This window comes from Lepidothrix coronata, unplaced genomic scaffold (genome assembly GCF_001604755.1).
Source record: "Lepidothrix coronata isolate B3197 unplaced genomic scaffold, Lepidothrix_coronata-1.0 Scaffold16, whole genome shotgun sequence".
In the NCBI taxonomy this organism is placed as follows: Eukaryota; Metazoa; Chordata; class Aves; order Passeriformes; family Pipridae; genus Lepidothrix; species Lepidothrix coronata.
The window spans coordinates 6,182,480-6,210,165 of record NW_016690196.1 but is presented as its reverse complement, the minus strand read 5'-3'; the positions used below and the strand labels follow the sequence as shown (position 1 = coordinate 6,210,165).

General features: G+C 50.9%; 1 protein-coding gene across 13 annotated transcripts; it reads right to left on the bottom strand.

The window, feature by feature from the left end:
• Positions 1–3,057: 3,057 nt before the first annotated feature.
• Positions 3,058–25,975, bottom strand: VEGFA (vascular endothelial growth factor A). 13 transcript variants are annotated; one of them, XM_017806695.1, is made up of 9 exons: positions 25,214–25,328; positions 19,327–19,378; positions 14,048–14,244; positions 12,235–12,311; positions 11,788–11,820; positions 11,497–11,628; positions 9,008–9,079; positions 7,755–7,886; positions 3,058–5,692 (listed from the first exon to the last, which is right to left on the bottom strand). In XM_017806695.1, exons 1-9 carry the CDS (start codon positions 25,277–25,279, stop codon positions 5,671–5,673), a joined length of 783 nt encoding a protein of 260 aa, XP_017662184.1. In that variant the 5' UTR covers positions 25,280–25,328; the 3' UTR covers positions 3,058–5,670. The 13 variants fall into 13 exon arrangements, with proteins under 13 accessions (XP_017662184.1, XP_017662188.1, XP_017662189.1 ...); XM_017806699.1 differs by lacking the exon at positions 11,497–11,628 and having other exon boundaries at positions 25,214–25,975; XM_017806700.1 differs by lacking the exon at positions 7,755–7,886.
• Positions 25,976–27,686: the final 1,711 nt, after the last annotated feature.

The window sequence follows — 27,686 nt, the reverse complement described above, 5'->3', positions numbered from 1 at the left end:
CAGGCAGGAAGTTTAAAGAAATCCTTATGGAAAGGCTTTTTTGGCCTTGGGAGGCCAGCCTTGGGCAGGTAAATAGGTGGCACTTGCCCAGCAAGCCCATTTCCCTGAATAAGTCTGTAATCACCTCACACGCACAGCGAGCTGCACCTCTGGGAGATACTACCCTGGTGTAGGCAGCCAGCAAACCATTGACGTTTGAAGGAGAACCTGAACTTTGTCCCCTCCTGAATGCAAAACCCCCAAGGCCCTCCCAGCTCCCCACACCGAAGGGCAAGCCTCCCCCAAAGCTGCAGTCAGGCGCTCTTTGCATTCCTTTCACACCCTCCTTCACTGCTGGTGCAGGGTATTTCACCTCCCTGCTCTTATCCACAACTCGCCACCTCTTATGAGATATGGAGTACTTGGCTGGAGGTCCAGGCACGAGCGCCTGGTTCCTCCGGGATGGCCAGCAGCTCAGCCACCCCATCATGCACGGCATGGGGTGCTGTGGGGCACAGCGGGGGGATCAGCAGCTGCCTGTGGGGTGGCACAGTGCCACTGAGGCCACATTGCCCTGGCCCCGAATGGGGACCTGGGAGCAAGCATGGTGTTTGCACAGACTGGGACTGCAGACCTTGTGCTGGATGATTGGGATTAGCCTTGAATTTCAGGCATCCCAAGCACAGAGAGACTGCCTGTACACTCACCACGTGGTCTACGATAAAAATACCCATCTCTCACTACCAAAGCTCCCACGGGCAGACAGTGGAGGACACGGCCTGTGGAATGAATTTCCTTTGGGTTTTCAAAGTCCTTTGAGGGACCACGCTGAAGGACAGGAGCTTTATAGGCATTTCTAACAGACACTGCAGCTGGCGGTGGAGCCCAAGCAAAGCCTGGCTAACTTACAAACCCAGAGCAGAGGACATCAGCAACAAGGGGTTAAACCAGCTAGCAGGTGCCAAGAGTGAGAGAAGGACCAGGTTTCCAACCCATTATTCCACTGCCAGTGGGGTTTTCTGTTGTGTCTGTCGGTCCAGGACACCCTTTTCTGCCTTTCATGGTGCCTCCGCTTTTTGAATCCCACAGAATAAATGTGGGAGGCACGAGGAAAGCACCAGCCAGCTGCCTGAAGATAGCATTTTAATTAGCCAGCAACCAAAACATGGACGTGACCAGAAGCCTTTCTCGCGCGCAGGGTGAAAGGCTGTATGCCGAGATCAGAGTGCCAGCCTGAAAACCTGGCCTCCCTCCCTGTGTCCTCACCTCACCTCGGGACAGGGTACAGGCAAGCCAGGTGAGAACTCCGGGCAGGGTGAGGGGCAATGCACTCCTGCATCCCAGCTCTTCCAGAAGCAGGGGCCTCAATCGCATACAGCCTCTCCAGCCAGCCTGAGCTCACTTCCAACACCAAGCTATAATTACTCTCCTCATGAGACGTGACATCCCAGTTATATCAACCCTGAAGGATAAAGGAGAAGAGCTGGACTGCTTCTAGGGCCCCAGGTCCCTCATTAAGAGCTGGCTCGGGCAGGTTCTTGCTTCAGTTGTTTGAGGCAGCTACCTTGGTTCTGCTGCAGCCACACAAACAAATTCTTTGAGTTGTCCCAGCTGAAACGTGCCATCCAGCCAGGCATAGCCTGTCTCATGGAGGAGGTGGCTACCAGGTCACCTGGCTCTGCAGATATGCTATTTCTCCTGAGTCCTTAGAGGTAGAAAAAGAGCTCCTGTCCTCCAGGCACCAGGAGCAGCCAGCCCAGCTTGTCATTGGTGGGCAGGGTTTGATGTGTTGTGACTGACAGTAGGAACCCACTGACTCATCCATCTGGGAGACCTGGGTCACATTTTGCTGAGATTTCACATCCAGCTCAGCCCAGGGGAGCAACACTGACCTGCCAGTTTCAATCTTTCCAATTTGATGACTTGTAAACATTTCCCAGGTCATATAGAGACAGTGTAGGTCTCCTGAGGATAGGCACACTGTCTTCATCATCTTGCACAGCCATCTGCAAAACAGTCCATAGATCCACACAAACCAAAATCCACAGTGGTGAATACGCAAAGGAAGCAACTCCTTGGGTTCCTCACGCAGCAACATCCAGGTGGCCCTTGTTCACCTTCTCACCTCACTGCTGTACTCCATAAGATGTTACTGAACAGAGTGAACCAGAGCATCCTCAAGTATTCATCCTCTTTGCTCTGCTCTGCTCTCTGCAGAGGAAGTGACTGCAGATCCACCTCTTGAGCTACCTGAGTTCATCCAAAATAAAAGCCAGATCCTTTACCTTTGCAAGAGCAGGACAATGCAGCCATGAACTCGGTGGTCTGTATTAACCTGAGTGAGTCACCTCCCAGACATCCAGGAACATCCTGCGTGCTCCTTTCCAGCGTGGCCAGATGACTGACACATGACATACTCATCTCCATGGCTGACGAGGAAATGACACTGCTGTCGAAGAGCTTTTTCTCCAAAGACCCCAAAGCACATCATAAAACATGCAACAGTATCAAAATCCCTCATGAAGTGATGAGCATGGTCAGAGCTGGTTTTTGTTCAGTGCTGTCCAGGATGAGGAGGTCATGCCAAACCATTACTGACAGCAGGTTACATACACACTGCTCCAACTGCAAACACCAAGTCCATTACCAGGAAGAGCAGGCTCAGAGCCTTACTTTCATCTTGGATTGTAAGCTCCACCAGGATCGCCTGTATAGTGCCCAGTTCACAGGGCTTGGCTCCTGGACAAGACAGAAGCAAGGTTAGGACCATCACCACACTCCTTGGCATCAGGTTGGGAAGGAACCCAGGAGTTCTGCCCCCTCGGTCCTGCCCATCAGACCACCCTCTTCTCACCAAGCAGGGAACTGGGGCTGAGCTCCACACAGGGATTCTGGTGCCTACCTCCCAGTCATTTCTACGGGCTTTGGTACCTAGATGCTTTTGGAGGCTCTGTGCCAAATCCAAGAGTCCAACTAGCAGGTTGCTGATGCCCTGTAGCCTCCAGAGGCAATACTGGAGGAACTGTTACACAACGGAAGAAAACCAGGATGCAAGGTAGAAGGAGAAGGCAAAGGAAATCAAGATCAGAATTAAATTCTTTAATACAAAAAAAAGTTTGTTTGTCGTCGTCGTCGTCGTTTTTTAAGATATATCTGTAATTTTTTTTTGTTTAAAAATAAATATGCACTAAGGAATATCTTGAAAAAATTCACTAGACACAATATGTAGTGTTAATATCTTTTTTCCCCGCAATTATTACAGATAAACAGTAGCACCAATAAATAAAATGATAACAAATATTAAAATTAAAAAGGAGAGAGATTCAAGATGTAGAATTTTCTATTTTTCCTGCTTCTTCTTTTTACATATATAAAAAAATCGTAGCGTCTATTTAATCCGAATCACACATATACATAAACATATATATATATACAAACACATAGCCAAATATATATATAGTATGTAGATGTATATCTAACCCTTGTCTCAATAGGAATGTGTAGGGGTAGGTGTTAGAGAAATTAATTAAATAACTGCCCATAACATGCTACTGACTCTGCCAACAATTGGGGAGATAAGGGATGGGACAACAGGAAGGTTAAATTTATACACAACAAGTACAAATAAAAAAAAAAAAGGTACGGCTTATAAATAGTTGAAATTAAATATTAACAAAGAATACTGAAAAATCCCTACTCTTTAATTAAATTATCTGTTTAATTTCTAATTTAAAAAGGGATATTAAATAAGTATATAAAACACTTTCTCTTCCCTCCCCCCGATCGGAAGCCTCTGTCTTGCGCACGATGCAGCATGAGTATTATACATTGCAGATGCAAGCACCCACCCATGTGTTTTCTCTCCTTCTGAAAGCCATCGGTTGGATGGGGAGATCCTAGTGGTTAGTAGTCGCTTGTTGTGAGTCTGTTTTTAGACTGTCTTGTCTTTTTGGAAGCTTTCCGTGTTGTACATTATCAGGCGTTGAAAATACAATTGCAGATGATGTTTGGCAGCATTCTGACACAGACCGAGTACCTTTTTGATTATTATTATTAATAATAATAATTTTAATCACAGAACTAGATTATATATATCCACATAGATGTACAAACACACTTTCAGGGGGGTGTGTGTGTGCGCGCATGTGTAAGGTGGGTTTCACATACACCACAGTGTATATTGCCGATACACACATAGCCAAGATTCTCATGACATGGCTAAGGGACTCTGCCTGCCTTCACATTTGATTCCCCAGCTCAAGACGTGGAAAAGGGGCCTGATATTTACAGTATGTCATAAAAAAAAAGTCTTGACGTTCTTAAGGGTCATTCACACTGGGCACGCAAACTGAAGGCAGCACAAGTTCCTTTCTTTTTTCCCCCTTCAATCTTGGCATACAAATATATTATTTTTTTATATATATATATGTATAAAAATAAATATATATATATAAAAAAGAGAGAAAAACACATACATACATACATACATACATACACACAGACACAAATGCGTACTTTCACATACATACGCACACACACCCCCTACTGTGTATATACTTTTGATTAATATCCCTTTCCAGAAATGTTCCGTAAGCATCTTGGATGCTCTTGAGTGGCAGCTCTGTGCATGAAGAAAGCAGACAGTGCTGAACAACTGTGTGGCTATGCACCGGTCCCCATTCTTGCTTCAGCACACTGTAGACCTTGTGTCCTTTTGCAGCCACCAAGGGTGGGAAATCTAGACTCCTGTGATACTTCCGTGAATGGAAAGTTAGTGCGCATCAGCTGCCCACCATCCTTAAGAGAAGCCAGCACGTCTCTCTGGCAAAGTTTCTATAGCAAATAAAGTCAACGCAAAATGTACACTGACATCCCATGTCCCATCAAGGCAGGCAGATTATGAGACGAGTAAGGGCGAAGGTTGGGGGAAGAGAGGGGAGGAGGAATCCTTGATCACGGAGACGGCCATTTCCTTGGCCTTTGACCCATCACACCACCCTAGGATGCCGCTCTTTGGAACTCCCTGCCCATCCTCTCCATCACCTCTCCTCCCTGTCCCAGGCAAGGAGAAGGTGGTTTGTGGTACAGCACACTCTACAGAGAAACAGCGGAGGCCGCACAAGTCAGTTAGAGTTAAGAAGTTTACACCCAGCGCTTCTACTCAGTCCAGTCTTAGCTTGTTTCTTATGCCCCAAGTAGCCCGCTTGTGTCCACAGCAGTCGAGTATTATCCAGTGAAGACACCAATAACATTAGCAATGTTAAAAAAAATAATCAGTATATATATATATTATATATATATGTGTGTGTGTGTGGTTAAGATATACATATATGTATATATAGATGTGGTTAAAATATATATACATATATATATATGTATATGCATGTATACACACATATATATGTATGCATGGGAAAACCCATCAAATACACCCCTATAAGTCTTCCTGGCTCTGTTATTTAGCAGCATGAAAAGAAAAATAAAATAAAACAGTTCAAAACCCAAAGGTGAATTCTGTGCGGCGGGTGCCTTGGGGAATGTTCCTTCCGGAGTCCATCGTCCGTACTGAAAGTGCTGTGCTCTACCGATCCTTCATTTTTAGGGTTCATTTGGATTAGTGTTTTGTTTTTTTCTGTCCAGGCGAGAAATCAGGCTCCAGAAACAGGGCTGTTCCCCCTTCTTTTCCGCTGCTCACCGTCTCGGTTTTTCACATCTGTCAAAGAGGAGAGGGAAGGAAAAAAAGATAATGGGGTTAATTTTTGTGATGAGGGTGCAAGTAGGACAGAGAAGGGGTGGCTACTGTGTTTAAGAGCACATGGTGTTAAGACATGGCATGATGTCACTGGTGGGGTGAAATGCTGTGCAGATGGGGCAAATCAGCTGAGAATCTCAGTCCCACGAATCAGTCGATGAATTCTACTCCCCCAGGCTCACCTATACGGAGTGAGGGGAGATACTCATACAGGGGTAAATTTAGGAGCAGAATCAGTGGCTTCCTCACAGATGAGCTGAGTGTTTTGTTTGCACCCTTTCACACCATGCGCACACAAATACACACAAACACACAGAAAAACAAGGCTAAGCAATGCATGCAGAAGGACACAACCCCTCAGCTCTCCACCTAGCCTCTTGTTTGGGTCAGAAGCAATGCAGCCAACAAGGCCTCATGCAGGCAAGAAGGTGAAAAGTAAGTGTCTTTCATTCCACTAGCTGCCATGAGCAGGGGTTAGCACCAGAGAACAGCAGCAGCCTGAAGAAGCAGCAGGAGAAATGAGAATTTGCCCTCCCCCATTGGGCCCAATTCTAAATCTAAGAAAGAGCATGAGGAACTTCAGCTTAATCAGCTTTTTATCCGGAAACTGATAATCTAACCACTCCTATGACTCCTTCCTATTTTTCTGGCCAACACACCAACCTCCCTTAGTGCCAGTTATCCCATCACAGTGAAATTAGTAAACCCCTTCTGTCATCATGACTTCTTGGGCTATTGTTTGGCTTTTCTTTGTATTTGTTACTATTTCTCACCCTTCAGACTTTGTGGGGTAATTTTCAGCTATTCTGGGCTTTGGGACAGCAGCAGGGGGAAAAAGGCCAAAGGTCTCAGGCTTCAGGGGTTTTGCTCACTAGAAGTTTAACTCCAGATGTTGCTCTATTCTGGCCCCTCCATCAATTACTCTCCCACTGAAATTAAAGCATCTCAGAAAAATTCTCTGTATACAGAGCAGTTTCTACCACCCTGGCAGTGCCAAGGCCTCTCTGGTTTGGGCACAAAGCATTTTCATCTCCTAGATCTCTGTGGAAAGGATCTGAGTTCAGAGTCAGAGCCAAGGGCTCATTAGCAACCCCATTTCTATGTCTCTCTCTAGACAGGTTGGATGATCCTACACCAGAGATGCACACATACCTTGTGCGAGTCAAGATACCCCACTGAGTTCACCAAAGTGCTCAGATGGGAAACAAGAATCAGTTTCTGCACGTGTCTATGCCACAGATGGTGTGTGACAGTCCTCAGATGACACATGCACAGCCTGGGTCTTTAAAAAAACACCAACCCCACAGTGCTTTTGCATCTCCCACCTCACACCTGAATACGCATCTCTGCCTTCACCCAGAGACAGACTTAATCCTGCTGTATCCCATGTCGAAGACCTAAATGCTGCCCCTCAAACCACAGCTCTGGACAGGACATGGACAGGGAACTGTGAGCACAGTGCAAGAGGACAGGCTGGTCTCCCTGGATTTTAGAAGAACAAAGAGGCAAAGGAAAATGTAGGCACGGCCTTGAGGGAGGCTCCTAGTGGCTTTCCTCATTCTGCACACAGCAGAGCATCTCATCTACAAGCCGCAGAAAAAGGGCTTGGAAGACAGGGGTGATTAAATCCTAGTCAGTCAAGGATTTGTCTTTGTCCAACAGTATGCTCAGAGTCGCGTACAGATAATGTACAGAGGGCTACAGATCCTCCCCTGGCTACCTCAGCAACATGAACTCCATTATCTTGTTCTACAATACAGGATACCTGAGAAAGAAATGCCTTGTCTCAGGGAGCCGTCCCCGTCCAAGTCCTGACAGCACCATCTGAAACGCACAGCTGCCCTCTGAACCAGGGAAAATCTGTCCTCATCCCAGTTAGCCCCTCTGCCCTCTGGCCCATGTAGGACAGAGAAAAGAAGTAACCATATAGCACTGGTGCCAGAAGTCAGCAGGAAGCAAGCTCCCCCCCTCTTTCTCTTTCTCTCTCTTTCTCTTTGTGTGTTTCATCCTTCAGGACACAAACCTGCAAGTGCGCTCGTTTAACTCAAGCTGCCTCGACTTGCAACGTGAGTCTGTGAATTTGCAGGAACATTTACAGGTCTGGGGATCTTGTACAAACAAGTGCTTTCTCCTCTCTGAGCAAGGCTCACAGTGACTGCAAAAAGGCAAAAGGAAAGATGTCTAAGCTACAGCGCTTCAGCAGAAAGAAAATACACATGCAACACCCTAAACATCAAAGCAATCCCCTTGCCCCCTCCCGCAGCCCCCATGCTGCCCACTGGAGTGTCCAAGGCTGGTGGATTTTCCAGCAGCACTCTGACAGCCCCAGGACAGCACCCCCTTGCATTAGCGTAAAGAGAAAGAAAACAGGCCTTCTGCACAGTATTCACAAATGCTGCATTGGATCCATCGGCTCAGGCCAGAGGGAGGAAGAAGGGGAAAGCAAGGATGGGAAGGTGAGAGGTCCCAGCCAGCTACTGACATATCAATGAAAGAAGTTCTCTGAAGTGGGCTATTTGAGTAGAAAGAGGCCAGTGACTAAATGAGTTTTAGATACACAGGGTCTCTGCTCCCCTGGAAAGCAGCTTACCCCTGCAGCTGGCACTGCCCTCCTTTTTGTAAGCCCCATCTCAACCTTGCCACCTAGGAGTCTCCTACGGAGGAGCCGTGAATTAACAATGCAGAATTTTGTGAATCACCATAAGAGGCAGAACAAAAGAGACAGTGAGAGAGACAGTGAGAGAGAAGCCACCAAATCCAGCAGAAAGAGAGAAACAAAAAAAAAACAACAGAGAGCACGCCCGCCCCAGTTCCCCAGCACCCCCTCTCCAGCTTCCCGCTGTCCCACCTCTCCTCTCCACCTGTGACTCCACCAGACACACACTCACACGTGCGCACACACGTACACACACACATGCATGGCAGATGCCAGCCTGCCTGTCACCAGTCGCCATAGCAGTGAGGGCACAAGACGAATGGGGGAAAGCAGGTGAGTTGGAAGGCATGAAGAGGTGCAAGGCACTCGCCCATCTACCCGCACTCTTGTGCCTTGGGAAAATAGTCGCCACTGATGATTAGAGAGCCAAGCAAGCTAGAGCCGCCTTCCCTGAGACAGCCTTAGTGCCAGAGCGGTGCCGCCACCAGTGCCGCCCCTGCAGGATCCGCGGCCCACCAGTGACTGGGAGGGGAGGGTGAGATTCGAGTGAGCAGCAAGCAGGCAGATTGGTTTGGGGAGAGGGAGGGAAGAGACTCTACAAGCAGAGGACACAAACGTACAAGCTGAGTGGTTTGTACCGGCCTTTCTTGCGCTTTCTCTTTTGACCCTTCCCCTTTCCTCGCTTTGATTTTCTGGAAGAAAAACAAAAAAAAAAAAGAGAAAGAGAGAGAGGGGGGGAAAGAAAGGGAGAGAGAGAGAAAATGGAAGAAAACGCAAGGAAGAAGAGAAAAAAAATACAGCCATGTGCCTTGCTGGGAGGGGAGCAGCACATGAGGCAGGACTGGAGGGTAAATCCCAGGGCCGAAGCACAGATCTCCACCTTGCACACACATTCACTGGCCCTCCGGCGCTCCGGTCAGCACCACAGCCAAGCCAAAACCAGGGTACTCAGCAGAGACCACCTCCAGCAGAGCTGCTGCGAGCAGAGGTGGATCTGCTGAAGACTCAGATGGGCACCTGCCCCCTCTGAGAGGGGCAGTGGGAAAGGGACAGGGGGTGAGGGAGAAGGAACAGGAAGCTTGGTGAAAGCATCACGCAACCGCAGTGAGCGCAGACAACCATTCCAGGCAACAAGCACGGGCGCACACCAATCGGCAAGAGGCAACCTGAGTGAAAGGGTTCTCTCCAGGGAAAAGGAAACTACTCTGACCTGATGCACTGCCTGGCACTGGGTCTAGGCAGCAGCTGAGCTCCAACAGCTCTGCTGCAGGGCTGGTGGCAATGCTGCCTTGGGATAGGAGCCTGGCCTCAGCAACCCACAGACAAGGGGAGAGATCTGGTCTTCACAGCACTGCTGTGTGGGAGAGGGCTATCTAACCTGAAGGCTTTGCTCATCCACCCCACTTCCTGCCTGTGGTTCAGAGGACTCCAGGACACCCTACTTGAATGTCTGAAACATCCCCTCTGGCAGTCTCCATCCTGAGTACTGAAGGGGAAAGAGGGAGAAAACTGACTTAGTTATTCTACTCAGCAGATAACCAGCAAGCAGCTTTCAGTTCTTCCCTCCTTTCCTTCCTGTCACCTTCCACAAGGATCTGCCAGACAGACAAGCAGATGGAGCCAAGGTATTGACTCCATTCTGAGAAATTCACCAGTTGCCTCTGACTCTTGGGCAGGAGCTGGGACAGGCAAGGGCTAGGACATGCAGTCCTGGACACTAACCATGGATCCCTATGGGCCATTGAGAGCACAGGGAGCAAGGGAGGCTGGAGCCTGTGCTGCTCCTTGAGCCACACTAGCACAGGACCAAGGGAGAGACATCCAAGGAGAACGCCCCAGGCAGAGCACTAGGGCTTCTCAGGCAAATGAGTCCCAGCTCTGACGCACTTCTGCAAAGGCTCCCTCGTTCCCTGTTGCAGCCTACCTCGGGAGAGAGCTGTCAAAGGGAATTGAGAGACAGAAGAGAAAGCACCATAGGTGTTTCCTAGGCCCTGTTCAAGTCATCTCACTGGAACAAGTGTCAGACCATCAGCTCAATCCTGTTCTGCCCTACGTGTCAGGCAGGAGTCACAGGGAGATGGTGAGGGGAGGAAAATCAACCTGAAGGGAGGAGAGGGGTACCAATATAACAACTTTCAATCCAGCACAAATCAAAGTACACCAGCCTCTCCCATCCCTTCCCTTCCTTCCCTGGGGAGTGCAGAACCAGCAAAGAGCAGGCAAGGTGCTGTTAGAAGAGGAAAGTGAATGCAACACAGTTGGAGCTGGCTGCTACACCCACACCCCATCCTCACCAGAGTTCACACAGACCAAACTCTTGCACACCTTCAAACCACAGTGCCACACAGACCAACCGTCCCCAACACGGCCCTGCGCACAGAGGAGTGTTGGCTGCACACAGCCCGATGCAGCCAGGAGCAGATTTCCAGGGGGAGGAGGAGAGGCTGGAAGGCAGCTAGAAATATACAACCACCAGGAGAGGGGTGAAAGAAGTTCTCTCACTCTCCTGTTTGCTCCCTCTGTCTCTGTTTCAGCCTCATCTCCAAATATTCACCCCTTTCTTTCCAACTCCGCACCTCTAAATGGCAGAGTTGCTTTCCCAGTCATGCACAGTCCAGCTGACCCTCTCACCCAGAGAGGTCATTCCTTCTTTTTGACAGTGTTTCACATTTTGTGCTCATTCCTCAGACTACTGCAGGATGAGAGCTTATATTTCTACTTCCACAACCTCTCTACTTTGGGGAAGAAGTAAAGGGAAGGTTGTGCCTTAGCCTCCTTCACATCACCAGAGCAAATCCATCAGATTGCAAAAAACCCTTATGAAAGCCTCCGCCAAGACCCAGCAAGGACATCCACCTCCCTTCATACCCTCCCAGGTCCCCACCCAACCAAAACCAGTGTCACATCCTGCATGGCATCAGTCCTGCCTCACCAGGCCTTTATTGCCACCTCTCCCTGTAGCCAGCAAAGTTCCTACCCCAAGCTGCTGTGAAAGAAGCCAGCAAGTACTCACTCAAGCAGCAAGAAAAAAATTAATAATAAAGAAAGGCAGCGATTTGCAGTAACCAGAAACACCCCAGAAAGAGGGAAGGGAGAATGGGGGCTGCACCTTGAATCCATACTGGTAGGACAGACACGACGGCATTTCCCTGACTTGGGATAATGCATTAGGAATGACTGCCATGGCCATGGGTCATGGGGTATGAAGGAAGGACCATCAGATCTGGTTTTCTGTGCCCACCTGGAATGGATTCAGAGTGTTGCTCCATGCACTACCATACGCCATTTCCAAAAACACCTTCTCAAAGTATCTCCAACCAAAGAAAAGGGCAAGGGGCAGTGGGGCAAGGAAACACCAACCAACCACCAAAAGAGGAAGGAGGAAAGGCTTGTCACTTACTTTTCTTGTTTGTTTTTGACATCTTTCTTTGGTCTGTGGGGGAAGAGAGAACAAAGGCCTCATTAGAAAAGAGCTTACCATATATACTTCCAGTATTATCCCTAGTTCCCACCAAGTCCAGGGAAAAACATGTACAGTCAGCATTGTAGGATGCCCATGGCACAGGTTAAGTCATCCGTCTCAAAGTGTTTGCTCTCCTGTTGCACCTCACTGGCAACCAGTGCCAAAAGACCCCAGGCTGCAGACTAGCACTGTCCACCTGTGATAGCTAGAGATGGAGGAGCCCTGCCAGCAAAGGATTTCTTTTCCCAGGCTTGGCCATCCCACTGCAAACCAAGTGAGGAGACTTCAGAAGCCTCTGAACAACAGTCCCAACCCAAAGGCAGAAAAAAGCAAAGGCTCAGAATAAGTTTATTGCAAGAGGAACCAGTGCTGCTCCATTCTCACCTGCAGTCACATTTACTGTGCTGTAAGAAGCTCATGTGTGATATGTGCTGACTCTGATGGGGTTTAATTCTCATGATCTGGAATGAAAGAAACAGAGAGGGTCACTGCCCATTCAGTCTTCATATTCACAACTCCAAAGCAGCCTGCTGCACAGCAAAGCATTTGCACCCCAGGTGCTCATGGGAAAAGCATGGCAGAGTTTGAGCTAGCTTTGAGGCCCTGTTCTCCCAGTCAGGGAAGGCCTTTGATCACAAGCAAGCAGCAGCAACACCAGACTTGTGCCAAAGCTCTGTTTGCTCATGCTTGCCAGGTGCCAGCACTAGTGGACTGCCTTGGAGACAGGCATGGGAGAGGGCATAACACCATAGCAAGGTTCTCACTGAGCCATCCCTGGTTGATGCTAGAGCAGCACTAAGAGAACATCCAGCCTGCTCACACAGAAGCAGTACTTCAGTCTAACACACAGGTCCAAAGCATATCTGACTCCTTTTCCCTAGGCCATACCTTCCCAGCTGACATCTCACTTTCTCAGTGACTCAACACACAAAATAAATCTGAAGATCTGTGCTTAAAAGAGCCCTGCAGAGCCAGACATTACCCAGCCCCCAATCCCAGGTGCCTCCAGGGAAGTTATATTAGAAGATATGTAATATTGTCACAGTCTCTCAACCCAGAACATGTCCGGACCACTAGCATTTTCACCAGAGATCTACTTAAGAGCCTCTGACCCTTTACAGGCATGCAGGCATACCAGCCAAGAACTGCAGTTCAGCAAGGAATGGTAGGAAGAAAACCATCCCTAGCTACATCATGCTAGTATGCTCTGGTCCAGGCTGGAGCCCGCAAGGGGAAAAGCAGTATGGGGAACCATGGAAAGGGACAGACTGGTTCTCCAACAGAGTTTAAATACAGCTCAAATAACAAGTAAAAAGAGCCTGCTGGGTAATCACTCAGCACTGCGAATCTCTCATCGATATCAAAAAGTGATGGTAATATTTACCGTGGCTGTTCAAGAGACTGAAGGACAAAAGTAGATGAGGGAGCTGTGGGTTATGGATAATGGGCACCAGCACCATTTTTGACACAAGCTGGGATCCAGGCTGACAGAAAAGGGTAGTAATAAAGCTCTCTAAAGCAGTTTGCGTCTTCCCCACTTGCCCAGCCTTTGCAATCATGGCCATCTCTGTCTCTTCCAAGGAATGAATTCAACAGCCTCCAAAGGAGGAAGATGCCCAGAGGCAGAAAGGCTTTTACACTTGACACTGAAGCAGTGTGTTTCTTAGAGCCCCTTTCATCCCTGCTGTGCCAGCATAGCTAATGACACAAATCCCCTGCACCCCTGGTACAGGCTGACCTCAAATGCCCTGCAGGAGAGAGTACTGACAGGTTCTCCCCTTTTGCACTACTCAGCTGCCTTCAGAACAACAGCTGTATGTTCCAAATGCAGAGTTAAAGTGGAGCAAAGGCCCAAGCAGTATCTTCTTTGGGAACTCAGAGGTAATACCACTGGAAATGCTCCTTTGCATTCTCTAAGCACAAAGTGCTCCTTCGCAGAAATGCTGCTTTGCATCCTCCTAGCTACTGTATTTGGACAAGAGCCAAAACCAGATTCTCCCCTTAGCCTTAGACAGACACAGGCAACTCATCTTTTAGCCCTGCATGGTGTAACACTGGGCACCAGGGTCAGGAGAGGGTTTCCCTGGGGTAGGCTGCCCTTCCTCTGAATTAGTTGGGAGGTGGGACTTAGAGTGGTTGTGATGGCTGACTTGCTTCCTTCCAATCAAGCATGGCAGATTGCAAGCTGGGCCCTCACCTCCATTGTGACGTTGTACACATCCACAGGGACACATTCTAGGCCCTCATCGCCGCAGCAACCCGCACATCTCATCAGAGGCACACAGGATGGCTTGAATATGTACTCCACCTCATCAGGGTACTCCTGGAAAATGTCCACCAGGGTCTCAATTGTCCTGCAGAAGCTGCGCTCGTAGACTTCCAGGAATTTGATAACTAAAAGGAGGAATGGAGGGAATAAGTTAATGAAAACTTAGCTCAAGAATGTCTAGTGCTTTGCCCCTTAAAATGAGCCAGACAGTTGCAACACAACTACCCTGTGCTTTTCACTAACAGTCTTGCAGGCCTAAGTCCTTTGTCTGTGCCCTACATACACACACACATAAGTGGGGAAGAGAAACAGACAATCTCTTCCTAAAGCTGCTTCAGGTAGCGGCAAGATAGACAAGAGACCCTCAATATTTGTCTCCCTGATGCGTGCCACAGGTGACTCTTCCCAAACCCCTTCTCTGCTATTCCCCATGCTCCTGGGATGCTGCCACTAAGCATATCAGCCAAAAAGCACCTGAAGCTGCAGCAGATGATCTGCACTCTGGATTAAGGCCCTTCACCCCTTTGCCCTTTACCCCCTTTCAAAACAGCCAGTGGATGCCTCAGTGGGTTTTAGAAGGCAAGGGAATATGCCAGAAGGATCTCTAGTACAGACCTTGGCACAGAGATGCTTTCAAGAACAAACAGAGGTTCTGAACCATGCAGCTATGTATTTTCACTCTTGCTGTCAGCTACCTCTTTTGCCCACACAGAACATGCACCTCAGCAGGCCACCTCTGAACCACAACAGCACCCTACAAGTCACAGCCTCCGTGTCTCCACGCTGACCACTTTCCCAGACCGAGGAATCAAGTCACTCACTGAAAGATTCAAAGCAAGCCCACAGGACCCCCAGGATTAACTAGACTATATATTTGGCTACTGAACCACAATGAGACAGTGTGGGAGAGGGAACAGGGTGGATCTGCCATTATCCCGTGCCTTCCCTACGAATGGAGCAAACATTAACTGCTTGCGATCTGCACTGATTTCACAAGCATTTCTCAATGTTTCCCAGTCTCTTGCCAAAGCTTCATTTTGCTGCTTGGTCAAGGGTTGGAGAGATTTAAAGAGATGAGAGATAGGATAGATAAGTACACATGCACAAAACCCAGGTGCTAGCACACTACTGCAAACAGCGAGTACCTGGAGCCCTCCAGGCCTCCTAGCTCTACCAGCATGCTGGCAACGGAGGATGTCTCAAATGGAGCACAGGATAAGAGTACACACAAAGAGATAGTACCTGCCCCATGCTGTTATGCACTGTAATGATCCACCTGTACAGTATGCAGAGTCCTACAGCACCAAGGTTGATAACTCAGAGTGATAAGAGCAAACTGCTTGCATCATGGAAAATAATGGTCTCCAGTAAGCGTTTCTAAAGTGCCCTGAACTTGTGACAAACTGGCATAAAGGTTACTTTGCCACAAAAATGCAAAACCTTCAGGGCTTGGAGCTCACAGCCCGCAGTTAATTGTTGAAAGTTAATTCTAGGTCATGCAGGGCTGACAGTGCCCCAGTGCTGAAGTGATGAGAGCAGGTACAAGAGGGGAGGAGCTTCCATCCAAGGAGTTTGAAGTGTCAGAGAGCGTGAGCGGCTATTAAAAGAGAAAGTGGTCTGTGAAAGGGAAATGTAGCCTGGCAGGCATGGACTGCTTGTTGGTATTCCTTGTCTAGAAGACAGCATGTTTCTGTTCCCCGTTCCTTCCCTTCCTCTTCCCTCCTCCCCTAAGTGCAGTATATCTCCTATCTATTCTCCTATCTTGTCTGTGGCTACCTCATTCTTCCTGTTCCCCTTCAGAGTGACCTTAGTTACTGCCTATGTTCCAACAAGTTGAACAATTTAATATGTGGGAAATTCTGCAGGCACAATGACAGTTGCTGAATTGCACTGTTGATTATTCACATTGTGCCAGCAGAAGGGATCTGGGAACTCTGGCAGAAAAGGCACAGTTCTGGATAAAAATGCTTACAGATCTACATCAAGGGGAGGGATGGAAGGTAAGAGAGAGGGAAAGCATCAGTTACCTGTACAGATCAAATGCTCCCCACCACACCAGTCTGGGGCATAAAGAAGGCAGAAACCAAAACAGAGTAGAAAGCTGAAGTGAAACTTATCAATGCCTTACACACTTTTTTAAATGTTTGCACTACCCAAGCAGCTGGATTACACCAGAGAATCCAGACTACAGATTGGCCACGGAACAGCACATTCAACTTCTTTTGCAGAGCCTTTACTTTCACCGCTGCACCCCAACAACTATACTTGAGATCTGGAATATATGACAAGACCAAATCCTTCCCATAAAGAATCCAGGAGTTTTCACCTTTACTTTAACACATGATGATTTTACAAAGTCTGAATCAGCCTCTGAAAAGGAAACAGGGAATCTTTCCCTAGCTGCCAGTCAGAAAATCCTGCCAAGAAAGGTATGTTGCCTTGATTTAGCTGGACACAGAGCAAGACATTGCACATGGAGACTGTGCAACACTCCATAGTTCATTTGCACAGTTAGCACCCAAACCAAACTGGAGCACATGACTGAGGTACAGCCATCCCCACAGCAAAGCCCTGCCCCTGCTACCATACCTACACTTCTACCCCTATGTACTGGGAGTCATATTCCACACTTTGCCAGGCTGATTCAGTCTGTGCTTCCTTTCCATTAGCCTTGTCAGGGACGGAAGAAGGTCTGTCTTTCATGGGGAAGCACAGGAAGGTCACCAAAGGACTTATACCACTTGGCCTGCTCCCTTCCTGCAATTTGGGCTTCAGCCCACGTTAGAAGTTAATCCTGCAATTAACCCACACCCCTACCCTGCAAAACACCTCCAGATTTGAGTCAGAGGTTCTTCATTGTGAATGGAGAGGGAAGCAAGGTTAAAACTCAGAGCCCACATTAACTCTTCGAGACATAGACACAGCAGGCAGGATTCAGTCCAAATTTGGAGCAGTCGAGTGGGAACATGCTGGACTAGAAAAGGAGAAAGTCTATGATCATTCTGCCTCCCTCCCCATCAATGGCTTAGGAGCAACACAGACACGCTGTTCTTTTAAAAATAAAAGTGCAGCCACAAGTGCTGGTGGTTTCCTTTATTTATACCAGAAAATCTTTTCTCATGGAACAAAGAGTGTTTGTCTGACTCCTCTACAACTTCCCGTGCCACAAAACATGTGGAAGGCTCTCCTGAGCACAAAAGGGTAGGGGCTGAAGCTAAAATTACAGTCTCCAACCAGAGTAAGTTCATCCCAAATAAAGACCTGTCACCACTTGAAATCTCAGAGCAAGCACAAAATGGCCAAAGACACAAAACCACCTTTCGCACCAAACCCAAAGCCCCCAAGAGCTTCAGCAGAAGGAACTACATGACTGTCCTTGTGTAACAGAGGCTCATCACTGTCTCCTCTTAACAAAGGAGAAACTGAGGTATAGAGACAGGACCTCTAAGGTCAAACAGCAGGACAGAAGGTAATGCCAGGAGTCCTGATTTCTAGCTCACCGATCCATTGCAGAACCAGAAATAGCACCAAGACAATACACCTAAGTCTCGCCACTTATACTGCCAGACCAACTTCTCCTGCAATTCCATCAGCCTTCTTGTGACAGAAGTTAATTCTGTTTGATTCTTCCTCACCCCAGGAGGGATTTGTCGGACACAACGAATGGTAGAGATGAGGACACTAGCTCTTTTCTATCAACAGTAGAGGACTGGTTACCAAAATAAGCCTCACAGCAGGCTCCATCTTGATCCCTCTGGAGGCACTGAACCTTCTTCTGTTGACTTCAGCAGGAGCAAGGGTCAAGCGCAACAGGCAGCAGCCTGCCAGTAAATCAGAAACTTCACCCATGCAAAATGGACACCTATCGCAAACACAGCCTGCCACAAACCTCTGGCAACACACATGCAGTCTGTCACACCAATAAAGTTACAGAAATTGAAACTGACTGCTACCTAAGGGAAAAAAAAAAAGAAAAAAAAAAAGCCAATCTGGAGCCACACTGCTGGAGCCCTCTGCTGACCTCCGGCTGGAATAACGCTGAAGGTCACAGCCTGTGGGGACCCTGCAAGACACTAGCCAGACCCTGCCATGCAAAGAGTGACCTGCTCTGCTACGAAAGTAAGGGGAAAACACAGTCAGGATGGTCCTAAAGCACCTGATGATCACCTCAGCCTGAAGGCTCCAAAGTCCACAGCCCTTTTACCCCACTGCTGAACTGAGGACTGTGGACAGAAAGCCAACCTCCTGACACACGCAGGGCTCCACTAGACAAGTTGTTTGCAGAAGGCATCTCTGACCAACCCCAGAGGGCTGACTACCCTTCTGATCTACATTTACTTTCACAAACCAACAAGGCAGAGAACACTTCCACAGCCTGGCCTTTGGGCAGCTGGAGAAGCACAAAATCACAAGGGCTGCAGAGGCACCACCTCATTTCCTATCAGGCAGTGGTCCCATCTGTACTGGACCACCAGGAATGAATTAAATAGAACCCATCAAATCACACTGCTGTCCCCTGCACCCGCAAAGCCTGCTAGCTCCAATCGGAGTAAAAAGGTGTATTTTTCGAGCCTGGCTTTGTACAGCACCCAGCAATATCCTGACTGGGGTGTACCTGGGACTGTCGGGAAGTGTGATACCAAAAAATCATCCTGGACGGCCCTTTTCTCCTTCTCTCCCCCCGGGGACCTGCTGCCTGGGGGCCGTTGGCTTCTGCTCTGGCCTTTGTTTGGGGATCAGCCCTGGCCACCCAGACTGGCATTGCCAGCGCCCCCGGGAAAGAGGCGGGCAGCGCAAGATGACAAATCCCTTCCTACAGCACTGTGGCGAATCCCCAGCAAACTGCTCGCTGCTACCCAGCTCTTTGTGTGCGCCCGTGTGTGTGTATATATATATATAAATGAGCGTGCGTATGTGCACTAGCGCACGCACGCACGCAGTTTCCCTCTGAGTTGTGGTAAGCCAGCAGCGGGCTGGGCCAGCCCTGCTGCCCGCCCAGGCTCCGCGGCCGCCCCGGCGGCCTCGATCCGGCCCGAGCCCGCGGCGTGGGGCGGTGCAGCCGCCACGAAGGGGCCGATGGCGGCGGCGGCTCCCGCCGTCTGCCCCCTGCGCCCGCTCCCCGTGAGGTGCCGGTGTTGGCCGCCAGCGGCTCTGGGGGCTCCTGCCCCCGCCCGCCCCCGCCCGCCGGGAAGCCGCCCAGCGCTTACCTTCATTGGGTTTCCGCTCCCCGTCCCCCAGGGCAGGCGCAGCTTTCGACAACTGCAAAGACAACACAGAATCAGTCACAACACGGAACCATGACGCGGTCCCGGGGCGCTGGGGGATCCCCGGGAGGGGCCGAGGGCCCCGGTCCCGCCGCCGGCGGAGGGAGCCCCGGCGCTAGAGTGCGCCCCCGAGGCGGAGCCGCTCCCCGCTGGCCGCCCCGGCGGGCACAGAGGGACCTTTTGTTCCCCCCGTCCCCCGGGGAGCCGAGAGGGGCACGGGCGGCAGGGCCGCGGGCTGGGGACGGGGCTGGCAAGGCGGTGCGGCGGGCCCGAGAGAGGCCCCCAGACGGAGACACGCGTCCCCGGGGAGCCGCTGTCAGTAACTGCGGGCAAACACCGGGAGCAAATCTGAGCCCGGAGGAGAAAAGTAACAGGGGTGACCTGCTGCCGCCGACACGACCGGTGGGCCTGGGCACCGCTTCCTCCCGTAAAGGTGAACCCAGCAGAGGGGGGGAGAAGGGCGGCCAGGCGTGAAAGGGCATCTCTCCCCTCTCAATGTCACACATGTCTATCGCCCAGCAGTGGTGGCCACCGAGGTGTCGGCATCTGGCCGGGTGTCAGGGCGATTAACTGTGACAGCACCACTTTGCCGACAGACGCAGCCAAACCGCCCAGGTTTCCTTCCTCTCTGCTGGAAGGGAGGGTGAGGCGCGCTCTCGCCTAACGGTCCCGGTCTCCAGCCCCCGCGTCGATCTCATGCCTGCGCTCCCCGCGGCTTCCCCTGGACGGGAATCAGAAAGGCCGCAAGCTCCGCATTCACTCCTGCTGCTTCTTGGGACAAGGGGCATTTCCAAACCACTGACGCAGGCAGCTGTGGTGACAGGTAACCCACCCCCAGATCTGTATGGAAAAGCATTACACCACTTTACTAAGGAAGTCTTTTTAATTCCAGGTGAAACAAGAACTCCACTCCTCCTGCTATTCGTGAGGGCTTTACCTCTGACGTAACTTTCCAGCCGTCAGGTTTCCCCCTGCTGTTCTGTTCTGAACCAAAACGAAAAATGCCCAGCATTCTTCACTTCTCCCGAGGTACACTGCCACCTGTGTGATGCCATCCACCCCCGAACTTGCTGCCTTTCACCAGAGGCCCAAAAGGAGCGTGGTGATACACACAAAGCTTTTAGGCTTAGAAAAATGCCCTCTGATCTCACAGCCAAAGACAGAGCTGAATTAAGAAGGCCAAGTCCACCCCAAGCTCATAATGTGAATCAGCCACCTATGGTCTTCTAGGTAGCTCCGTGCACAGGGCGGCACCAGCATCTGAGCTGCCCAAAGTGTCAGCTTTTAAAAGAAGGGGGCAAGAGAGCAAGCTAGAAGCCCCTCTCCCAGACATTCCTTTGTGTCTGTGCACGGTTCCCTTTACCTAAGGTTCCCCTGACCAAACTTGCTTCTCATTTCAACCAAAGTCTTTCTGTACATGGGCATAACTCACCAGCCCAGACCTGAACCTCCCCATGCGTGGATCTGTTTCTTCTCTGGGGAGGAGAGGGCTGTGTGCCGAACCTCAGTGCTGTGACAAAACTTTAAAAAGCAGGTTCCTAGAAACAGTTTCATTCCTGAAGTGTAAAGGTCACTGCAACAGCACAAACAAAATGGAGGCAGCGGAGGTTGCAGCGGCCTTCCAAAGCCACTCAGCGCCTGACAATCTATGGGTAAAAGGAAAACCGCATCAAGGGCAGAAAAGCCTCAATCTGCTACGGCACAGGAAGAGGATCACGAGCCAAGTCAGTTTATCCAAGTCACAATGCCCCCAAGACTTTTCGCAGAGGGATTTTTGGTTCACACACAAAATGACCATGACAGACTGAGCAAAAGGAGCTCGGAGTCACCTTGAGGGACATTTTCACCCATTCCCTATGCAAGGCTGCCCAGCGGGCTGCCAAGCCCACCACCTCCTCAGATGCAAACACACATGGTGTACAAGTAATGAGAAGCAGAAGCAAGCCACACGCTTTTACTGCTCACCTGTGCCTAGCCAGCACCTTGCCCTGCTGCAATGTAGTGGAGCAAGAGCCAGAACAGTCTTCCAGTGCTCACCTAGACCTGGGATGTGATCCCACATTGAGGATGGGCAATAAGATCAGTGCAAAGTGTGCAGAGAGCTTCTAAGCATTCCCAGCAGCACTCTCAGCAGAAACTAGAAAGGTTTCCCAGAACTATCAGTAACACACTCTCTGCTCGCTATTCCAAGAAACTTTTCTGCCCTTTCAGCAGTGCCTTTCACCTGTGGCTAGTGCCTTCAAAGCACGTCCACTAGAACAGCAGGTGAAGGGAGTTTTGTGCCTCACTTTAAACCAGTCTGCTACATATCAGACAGGGCAATGGGGAACCAAAAACATTCCATGGGACAAGCAGGCCCAATGTGCCCTTCGGTGGTAGCCTGAAGGTCACATTCTCCTCTGCTGGCTTTTAGCATTACCCAACAGTTCTGTAACTCAATTTTTTTCCAACAGATTTTCAACATTTCACAGAAGTGTGGAAGTAACCCCTGGCCTGGCCTTGAGAGTGGGATAAATGACCCCAGGAACTAGGCTGACAAAGAGGAAGCTTCTTTCTGTGCCCTTTGCAGGTCGCAGCTAATGTACATTCCTGCTGTGGAGTAAAACCCTCCCTAAGAAATAAACCTACTTCACACCATCCGTGTGTCTGTACCTTCCCTGTCTTCCTTCTCCCCTAAGGGAGCAAGCTTTTCTCTGAAGGGAGAGAAAAGGTTAATCAAGTCATTCCTCTCTAACCATCCCCTCACCACCACCACCAGCACTCTTTCTCTCCCTTCCCCTCCCCCTAATCTGTGCAGCCTCATTAAAAGAGCTTTGTAACTGTTTAGGACTGGAACAAACAATCCATCCACTTTGAGAGGGACTCTGGGACAGGAGTTAAGGCACTTTTCGTCTTAGGCACTAGAAATTCTCAGAGGTTTCTACTTAGAGGAGGGGGGGACGGGACTCACTACACTCCTTCTCCATTGTACATGCAGACAGAGGTCAGTAATCCCAGAAACTGCCAGCACAGCTGAGGCACCTCTGACAGAACAGAACAGACAGGAAAATGGGTTTGAGGTTGCTCAGGAATCAGTGAACCCCTCACGTGGCAGCACGGGCTTCCCTCTCCCCTGCTCCCACAGGAGCGCTCCTGTTCCCAGCCTGTCCTCAGACCATGGGCCTGGAACGGCTCTGGGGAAGGTGACCCGCTGCGTCCCGGCTGCCTACAGGCTGGGGAAGCAGGTTCTGGTGGCTCCCCATTGTGGCCTGGTGCAGAGGCACACCAAAGGCAGGGAGCCTGGTGGGTGTGCGATCATTAGCAGTCTAGTCACAGGCTTGCTCTCCCTCCCTCAGTGTCTAATCGCTGCCTGTTGCCTGTGGCAATACACTTGGTATATCCAGGTCTCTCCACTGTTCACTGCAGGAGAGTAAGACTCCCAGACCCTCGTCAGGGGTTACTTGTCACCAGGCTGCCAGCAAAACCCGCAGAGAAAGGAAGATGGGGAATGACCAACTGTCCCCCATTCTTTAGGAAATGGGTGACTGGAAGGAGACAACAATGTAACCTCTCTGATCCCATGGGGCATGAGGACTGTTCAGTACAGCTCAGCAGAGTCAATCAGCTGGGAGGGCAGCACTGCAAAAGCACCTTTCCCTCCCTCTCCTGCACAGAAAGGCTATCACCACCAGTGGAGGCAGACACCTGTGGCATCAGCACTACCCAGACCCAACTATGAAATAATTTCCCACCATCCCAGTCTTGCTGCAGGAGTGACCGTAACAACTCCCTCAGTAAGGAGTCATCCCCCTGCCACCTTCACCAGAGGAACACCTTGATTCCAGCATCCCTCTTCCTTCACTTCCAGGAAAGCTGCCCAGCACATGCTGGACCCTACTTTCCCAACTCAGACTCTGCCAGAGCTTTTATTTAATGCTCTCTAACGCGCCTGGCTAGCTAGATAGGTTTTATTCAGTATGACAGCCAGATTAACAGTACAGATAAATATTATCATCAAAGCACAAAACCCTAGTCCCGGCGTGAAGAGTCATGCCTTCTGCCATGCCCAGAGTCATCGTCAAGCTGCCTACGTGAGATCTGCTGGTATTTCTAACGTTCCCATCACCGTGGTGCCCGGACGATCAACGGACAAATAAGGACAGAACCGAAGGGCAGACCTCACCGTCAATCTGCCTGAGCACTTACATGGCCCACATCACCCAGGTACCCGAACCTCTACCAATCTCTCATGCATGTGTTCCTGCAACATTTACCCCCAAACTCCTGTAATTTTTCCCTACCTTTTTTCCCACCATTATACTCCCTATTTTCTCATCTGCACCGTCCTCTAGCCTGGGAGAAAAGGTAGCATGAGGCTTTTATGCAGCTCCTGAGGACAGACAGATCTAGACTCTACCTGATCCGCCGTTTCCTCTTCTGGGGAAGAGGAAGGGGAGGGGAGAAGGAACAAGGGGAGGGTTAAAGGGTATTATCACTAGACACTGATACAGTTGTCTAACCTATAGCTGGGGAACAGATGCTACTGTACAAGTTTGCTGAGGAGCTGGGAGGCAAAAAAAACTCTGTCCTGGGTGACTGTGGAAAAACTCTTGGAGAACGGAAAAAATTGTCCCACGAGCCAAATCTGGCAGGCGGGCAGCACGGAGCTGCTCTGTGCCACACTGAAGTGAGAGCTGCGCCTCAGTTCCCATCCAGCACAACCTAATGTGCGGCTGTCACTGGATAAAGTAGAGATATAACAGGCTAGAAACAAAGCGTGCAGTGCTTGCATGACTTCAGTTACAGCTGAAATGGCTCCTAATTGGGGAGTTGCCTTCCAGCATCGGTGCTGAACAAACAATGTGAATAACTGATTAGTTTGCAAGCGACGTTTATTTTCATGATTATGGGAGATGATCTGGCCCACGCTCTCTCCAAGTGCCGAGGAGAAATGGTAGGAGAGAACTAACCTGTTATAACCTTTAAAACGTAATCCATGCCTGCCTCACGAACAGCCACTTTCACGTGGGCACTCTGTCTAAACCCCTTAATATCTCTTGGCAACACAGCCCTCTTGACTCTTTAGAAAACAGATTTATAGGACAGGTTTGCACAGGAAGCTGCCTTTCTTTTTTCTTTAAAAAGAGAAAGAAAAGGAGAAAGAGTTGGTTTCTAATCCGTCAGGAATGACAATGAGGTAAAAGTGACTGAAGAGGAAGAGAAGAGAAAAATCCATGGTTTTGTAATCTCGGTGCAGGAGATATGTATTTTGATTAATTTTTTTTTTCCCAATCTGGAAGAAAATCAGGATCCATTTTGTCCTCTTTGATCTCTATTTGTTTTTCCATCTAGGCATTTTGAACTCCACTCGGCGGTACGAACCCGAGCTGGGACCCAAGGCAAATACCGCCGAAACACCCTTTTGCAATGTCAGGAGACCCGAGGACGGGAGGCGAGGCTGATGCAAGAAGCCAGCGCGCTGCCTCCGTGCCCCGCGCCCCGCCAGCCGCAGCGCCCCGGCTCCGGCGGGACCCCCCGGCCGCGCCGCCCCGGGAGCCCCGCGCCGCGCACATGTGCGCGGACGCTCCGTATGGCGCTGCCGGCTGCCCCGGAGGCCCGCGGAGATCCGGGCAGCGCTGTCCCCCCAGTTGCAGCACCGCACGCACACGTGCCTGCTCTGCGGGCACCCACCCGCACCCGGCGCCGACAGGGTGGCGGCACCGCACCGAGCAGGTGGGAGGCAGAGGGGGGGCAAGAAAACAAAAAGAGGAGGTAAAAAAGTATTTTCGGCCGTCTGCCCTCCCACCCCCTCCGGTACGCGTGGCACAAAAGCCCCCGTCCCGCCGCTTACCTCCGCGCTCTGGAGATAGAGCAGCGCCGCCAGCCCCCAGTGGATCCAAGTGAGCAGAAAGTTCATGGTTGCCGGCGCACGCCGCGGAGCGGGGCCTGCCGCGCTCCGCCTCGCCGCCGCCCCGCCGCCGCCGCCGCCCCGCCGCGCTCTCGCCCGCGCCTCCTCCGTGCCCGCCGCCGCCGCCTCCTGGGGTGCCGCCGGCCGGGCGCTGCGAAAGGTTCCGGGGGAAGGGGGGTTCCTCTTCGGGGTCTCCGGTTTCACCCCTCCATAAGCCCGGCTCTCCGCCGGCCCCCGCTGCTGCTTTCCGTGGGCGCTCCGCCGGGCCGAGCGCAGGCTCCGCGGCCGCCCCGCCGACGCCCGGCCCCCGCCGCCGGGCAGTCCGAGCTCCACAGCGGCGCCCGTCCGCGGCCGCTCTCCCCGCGTCGGGGCAGGCAGGCACCCGCGCCGCGCTCGCTCGGTTTCGCGCACTGACGCCAAAGTTTGCGCGGAAACTTTCAATGCATCTCTTTTCCTGAGCCCCCTCTTCGCGGCGGGTATCTCCGGCGGCTCCCCGAGCCGGGGTCGCCTCCCCAGGGGAAAGGGGCTGATCCCACAGCCGCTCGGCCCGACCCCTCTCCACAAGTCGGGGTGGCGGTGGCGGAGGGGACGAACAGAGCGTTTTCCTCCTGTCCTCTCTGTTTCTGTCTCTCTCTCCCTCACTTTTTCCACCGCTTAAAAAAAAATAAATCAGAATAGTAATATATGGGGGGAAAAAAAGGAAGAAAAAAATCCAAACTGGCTAGAGAGGGAGGGAACTGGGGCGTGAGGAGGCTCTGTAGGAAAGGGAGGAAAAAAAATCCCAGCGGATCAAAGTATAAGTGGGGGAAAATAAATTAAACGAGAGGGTAAAGCAAGGCGGCAAGCCAACAGCAGGTCCCGGTGCCCGGGGAGGGCTGCTCCCGCGGCGCGCTGTCCCTCGCCGGCGCGCGGTGCACTCCTCGCCCCCGGCGCGGCGGCAGCCCCGCTCCGCGCACTCCAGCGGCGGCTCCGCGCAGCGCCCTCCCCACCGCCCGGTCGCCGGCGCTCTGCAACTGCTCGGCGCTGCCGCGGGGAGAGACGCTCCGGCGAAGTCCCACCCCTCCCTGCTTATTCCCCTCCCTCTCCCCTCCCATCTCTGAGCTGGGAGAAAAGGCCACGGAGGTAGAGGGGTGCGTTGCCCCCCTCCGCCGCCCTCCGCCGTCGCCCCACGGGGGACCGCAGCCTCCCTGCCCTGCCTTCCCACGGCGGCTGCCCCGCGGGCCTTGCTTCCTCCACCCTTTCTGCCCTGCCGATGGATGCATGTTCGGGTCAAAATTCACCTTGCCCGTGGGAATTACTCCAAAGTCCAGCACAGCCATTTGGGGAGAGGGAGCAGCAGGGGACAAATTGTAGTCACAGCCAATCATCTACACCCCCCCCCCCCCCGGGCTTTTCGGATACCGTGATGTCCTAGCACCTATGTGTTAAAGGGCTGAAGGGGGGATTATTCTCATTTGGGTTTTATTTCTCTTAACCTAGTGCCATCTCCCCTTATCTCAGAGGCCTGCCTGTGCTGGCTGTGTGGTGCCCTGGTGTACAGAAGGGTGTCATACTGAAAGGGGTGAAGGTTTTGCCACACGAACACCACTCTGCTTTCTGGGAAGGTATTTGGAGGGCAAAGAGGCAGCTTTGCTTGCTGGGTTTAGCGCAGGTATTCCCCAACCAAGCTTCTTTGCTCCTGTCACTCACAAAATTTCCTCATATGGCATACGTGGTAACAATTTGTGTGTGTCAACATATATAAATCTTTCTCCCGCTATCGTCCTCCAAGGACTTTAGGTGGCAGATAGAGTGGAAGTCCAGACTGGCAGACCCTGGGGCTTACTATGGACTGGAGGAAGGGGAAGGAGAAAAAGACACCGAAGAAAGAAAAGGCTGTATTATCATTCGAAAGCAGGTATTCCAGTGCTGTGCCACAGGCTCCTACTGATACAGGCAAAGCATTGGCTCTATAGAGGCACCTGCTGGCTGAGAGAAATACATGAAACAAAACCCCCCAAAATAAAAATCTTTGCTTTCAGTAGATCTTAGACCTGTTCTTCCCTTTGTTTAATTTTTAAAGATTTTTTCTCACCCCTTGGTGCAGTATGCGAGGATGTCACCCTAGTCACACTAATCCCGAGGAAGGCTGGGAGATGAGTGACAGGTCTGCCTGAGCAAGGAGCAGCTCCTATCCAGCCCCTCTGCTGCCCCAGATGTAGGGTCACACCCCACACCCCTTGTGCCCACAGCCTTCCATCTGGGCAAGGGGAGAAATCCAGCCCAGTCAAAAGCCTGGAGGAGGATATAATCCCTTTCCACTCAGGGATTACATTTCTACAGAGGAGTGGTGGGTGTTGTTCAAATATTGCAAAATAATCCCTTCTCCTTTACTTTCTCTATAGTTTTTTAACAAATTGTTGCAGAGGGTTTCTGA